This window comes from Sitophilus oryzae, unplaced genomic scaffold (assembly GCF_002938485.1).
Source record: "Sitophilus oryzae breed Bouriz unplaced genomic scaffold, Soryzae_2.0 scaffold_1053_pilon_pilon, whole genome shotgun sequence".
Lineage (NCBI taxonomy): Eukaryota > Metazoa > Arthropoda > Insecta > Coleoptera > Curculionidae > Sitophilus > Sitophilus oryzae.
Window position 1 is genome coordinate 1 of NW_022145675.1, and position 4,581 is coordinate 4,581.

At 34.5% G+C, this 4,581-nt stretch overlaps 1 protein-coding gene across 1 annotated transcript; it reads right to left on the minus strand.

Annotated features, from left to right (window-relative positions):
* Positions 1–2,004: 2,004 nt before the first annotated feature.
* On the minus strand, positions 2,005–4,366 carry LOC115875261 (the record flags this gene model as incomplete). Its single annotated transcript, XM_030890687.1, is given in 2 exon segments — positions 2,005–3,870; positions 4,128–4,366. A coding segment is annotated over 1 exon segment (1,866 nt), but the record flags the coding sequence as incomplete, so codon positions are not given.
* Between the last annotated feature and the right edge of the window lie 215 nt (positions 4,367–4,581).

Below are 4,581 nucleotides of genomic sequence, written 5' to 3' on the forward strand. Positions count from 1 at the left end.
GAAGCCAGGGAAAATGAATTGTTATTATTTCATTATTTTTTAATTATTCAAGACAACAAAGTAACTGCGTTAGTTTTTAACGAGGTTAAAATAATCCCAGTTTCAATTTAGAGGGTTTTGTTTACTTGCATTCTTCCGTTAGAACTATAGCATAATAAAAATTTGTATAAAATAGTAAATTTTAATTAGTCAGTCTAAAGTTTATTATTTTAGGATTATTAACCTTCCTGAAACTTGCAATATTATCTTAACTAAGATTTAAAAAACTCTATTTTACAGTCATTATTTTCATATTATAATTTGTTTTATTATACAGAACTTCAGGACACTTCAGGACAGCAAATTCTGCAGATTTGTTATTATTTATTACATATTTACATGTATACAGGGTTAGGCAATAGTGGCGTCGCGTCGCGTCGGGCGTCTGGAGCTCTTAGAATAAAAAAAAACTTGAAATTTTTGTGTAAAAGTGCAAACCTAAAGTATGTACGAGAATGTATTTCAGGAAAATATTTTACTTCTATATAGGGTGGCTCAAAAAGTGTGAGTGGATTGGGATGATTTTTTTAAACTAGAACCACTCTTGAATATGTCTGTATATTACAGTTGATGGTTGGAACCTTTGGTGTTACACAGCAAAATAAAAACACTAAATCATCACAATACACCAAAGCACTTTTACTTTTACACTGGACGCGTGTTTCGCTAACCATGTTAGCATCATCAGATGATTATAAACTGTTTATAATCATCTGCTGATGATGCTAACATCATCAGCATTAGCAGTTATAATTATGTTTTATATATTTAACAGCAGCGGGTGAGCTACGCAGTGTTGACAGTTTCTTTTCAATTTATCTTTCTAGTATTTTTCCCAAAATACCTGTTTATTTGGTCAGTACGGCAACGCCGCTAACTTCCGTTTTCTGATGTCGTTTCTGGATTGTCAAGTCTTTGGAGGTTCATTTTGGTCGATGATTGTTCTTTTCCCTCCGATCGCCATATTGGCGTGGCGATCGGGAGGAGCTTGTCTTTTTCCTGGCGGAATCCTTTCCGGTATGGTTGGTTCCTATGGGGATTGCCAGCGTAATTTTTGGAAGTGGTTAGAGAATATAATAAATTTTTACAAGAACTTGCCTGAACCAAAATAGATTAGTTTTTTGATGTGCCATGTGGCCCGATATTGGGTAAGTCTAATTTAATTTTATTAATTTTTTTATAAGTAATTTTGAACATCTGTAATATTTCACTTAATTATATACTTTTCAATTTAATTATATACTTTAATTACAAATTTAAATAACATTTTAACCTCTTTTTCAAAATTTAAACCTATTTCATTACTTTTTTTGGTTGTTATAAAACAGACGTATTTTATAACCAAATAATAATTTTAATTAATATATTTAGATTTAGTAGAGTAGAAACTTATTTGTTTTATTGCATGAATGAGGTTCCACCTTGGCAAACATCTTTTCCTAATAACAGTTTTCTGGATCTTTAATGTTATTTAACTATTAGGTAGATTCAGTGGCGCTCATTTGAGCACAAACCATACTCACCCTATAATGCTCTCCAGGCGAACAGCACCGTCGCGCGTCGCCGTAATGTATAAAGAATATTTTGTTATTAACGTTGCGTTACAATTTCTATAATTTCAGAGATATAAAATAAATAAAAAATATATATATATTTCTCAACTTTCGTTAAAAAAATATTAGGGGAAAGTGGGGTAAGTTGGCGATGTTAAGCAAAATATAGATTTTTTTATTTAAATTTTCAAGTTACGAGAGTGTTGTATTCTATTTTGATTAACACACACATTTTACTATAAAAAACACATATATTTAAAAATAAACAAATTATTTTAAACTGAAAAAACATGTTTTTTAATATACTGCAAATCTGTCATCTTACCCCCACTAAAGGGTAAGATGACTAACATAATGGGGTAAGTTGACTAACATAATGGATTTAGCAGTAATCACAAACGAACTCACTTACACCATTGTAGTTGCTGCAAGCTTCGTGCCACCAATACTGGCAATTGCTGCAACTAATCCAGTCCTCCACTGGGGGATCCTGGTATAATTCATCACAACCAGGGCAGAAAATAGATTCTTTAGTTTTCTTGGGAGGGGTCAGTGGCATTACTTTCTCTTTTTTGGAAGCAATTGTTGATTCTTTTAGCTTCTTAGGGATTTTTTGACTTTTTTTTTCTATAATTTTTCGTTTCTTTTCTTCTCTTTGTCTTATCTGATATTCCTTATCCTCCAACTGTTCTTTAATGGGTGTACTGGTTATTACACTAGCTGTCAACTTCTTCCTTTTACAATTTCCCCCCCTTTCGGCTTTTGGAAAAGGTCGAATTTTTTGAAGTGTCACTTCATTCAGTTTATTATCGGTTTGACTCGTTCCAGGAATTGGCTCATTTTCTTTATTTTCCGCCCTAAACAGATTTCTTTTTACTTGCGTTACTTTTTCGAAATGACGAGGTGTGCTTGAAACTATTTCACTTGTTGGGGAATTTGAAGTCATATTTATTGTTGATTTTTTCTCAATATCCTTTTGGGGTTTCACAAAATTTATTAGAGGAATATCATCATCAGATTCATTATCGGAATTTTGATAAACGGGTGGTTGATGCGGTGCCCTTTCAGTTGTTTCAGCCATTACAAAATCGTCGTCGCCAAATACAAAAGGGTCAAAAGGTTGAAGACCGCATTTTTTAAAGCCGTTCACAGCATTTGATACCGTTGCGGCCCTATTATATGCTTTTCCAAATAGCTGACAAATATGTTTGTCCCCAATTAGCTGCCCAGGGTGATTTACGAGATGATTGTCGCATTCTCGGCTAAAAAACGACTTCAGCGGGCCAAAAAATGATACATCAAGCGGTTGTAACCTGTGTGTTGTATGTGGTGGGAATCCAATCATGATTATCCCCTTTTGCCTACAATAGTTGATTGCAGGTAAAGATATGTGAGAAGAGTGATTGTCTACCATAAGAAGAACAGGGGTTTCCGGCGATGAATGAGCATATTTGGAAAAATGGTGTAAGTATTTAACAAAAATTTCAGTGCACATCCATCCATTTTTTTGTGCAGTGCCATCCGAACCTATTGGAGCACCATAGAGTAATTCTTCCTTCATACGAATGCGACCAAATATAAAATAAGGAGGGACATAGTTGCCAACTGCATTAACTGCGCACACAACAGTAGTATTTTTGCCTCGTTCGGCCGAAACAGCTTTAGCTACTCTTCTAGTCCCGACTGGACTTAAAACTTTTGGTAGTTTGCACGGAACAGACGACAGGCCACTTTCGTCGGCGTTGTAGATTCTGTCGGGACTAAATTTGTATTTTTCCAGAACTTCGCGTAGAATGTCAAAGAACTTTTGGACAGCGGGCTTGTTAAAAGACATTAAACGCGCAACTGAAGTGGCCTCAGCAGTTCTTAGACTTATTTTATTATCTTTAATGAAATTAGATAACCAATCCTTTCCTGCTAGTTTCCGTTCCTTGTTAAAACGATGTGTTATTCCTTGTTCTTCAGCAAAGTCATAGGCTAACTTCCTTAGTTGTATGGCTGTCAATCCAAAACCTCTTTTGTCGATCAAGGTAATATAATTTACTAGTGCCTGGCTCTGGTTTAAATTAAACGTAGTAGAATATCTCCCTCCATGCATCGGTAGTTGCAGATCATTTTTCATTTTTTTCACATACCTGCGCAGAGTCGGTTCTGGGATGTCGTATAGAGAAGCCACACCATTGCAAGATTTTCCATCTAATACTTCATGCACAGCCGCAATCATAGCATTTTCATCCCACGCACGTCTGTTTGTCTTTCTTTGGTATATTCGAGGCATCTAAAAAGAGCACAACATTTTACGAAATACTTATTTCTCCATTCGGAGCTGTAATAAATTAAATAATGGGGTAAAATGACGATCAGTAGGGTAAGATGACGAACTCGTCAACTTACCCGGGCCATCTTGCCCCTAGAGGTTATGTTTAATGTTCCATGAGAAAATATTTAATAAATAGCTTTGTTTATGCAAACTTTTTTAGCATAACATGCATATATACCTAGTTTTTTATATGTAATATTTTATTTCGGTCTTACCTTAATTTGGAACACTGTAAACCTTAAAAACACTGTACGAAAATGTTTACCGACACACGTGAAATCCACAAATCAGTTCTAACAGAAAAGCACGCCGTCCAAGCCTTTCCAAACTATTTGAGTTACTTCAGGGTACACTAACGAGATGGCGCTTCCTATGCGAATGGAAATATATTACGTTATAATGATTTTATCGACATTCGTCATTTTACCCGCTTCGTCAACTTACCCCACTTTCCCCTACAGATACAAAAACTGTCCTGAAATCAAAACTATATTAGGTATCTACTTTAGATGGTCTATACTTACTTTGCTATAAATATCGTAATTTTAAATCATACAGGGCGTTCAAAATTCTACGTCAAGCTTTCTAAAATATGAAATAGTTTTTCTTCTTTTTTTTTAATGGTTGTACCTGTATATTATTTGTTAGATGAAGAATTAAAAAATTAAC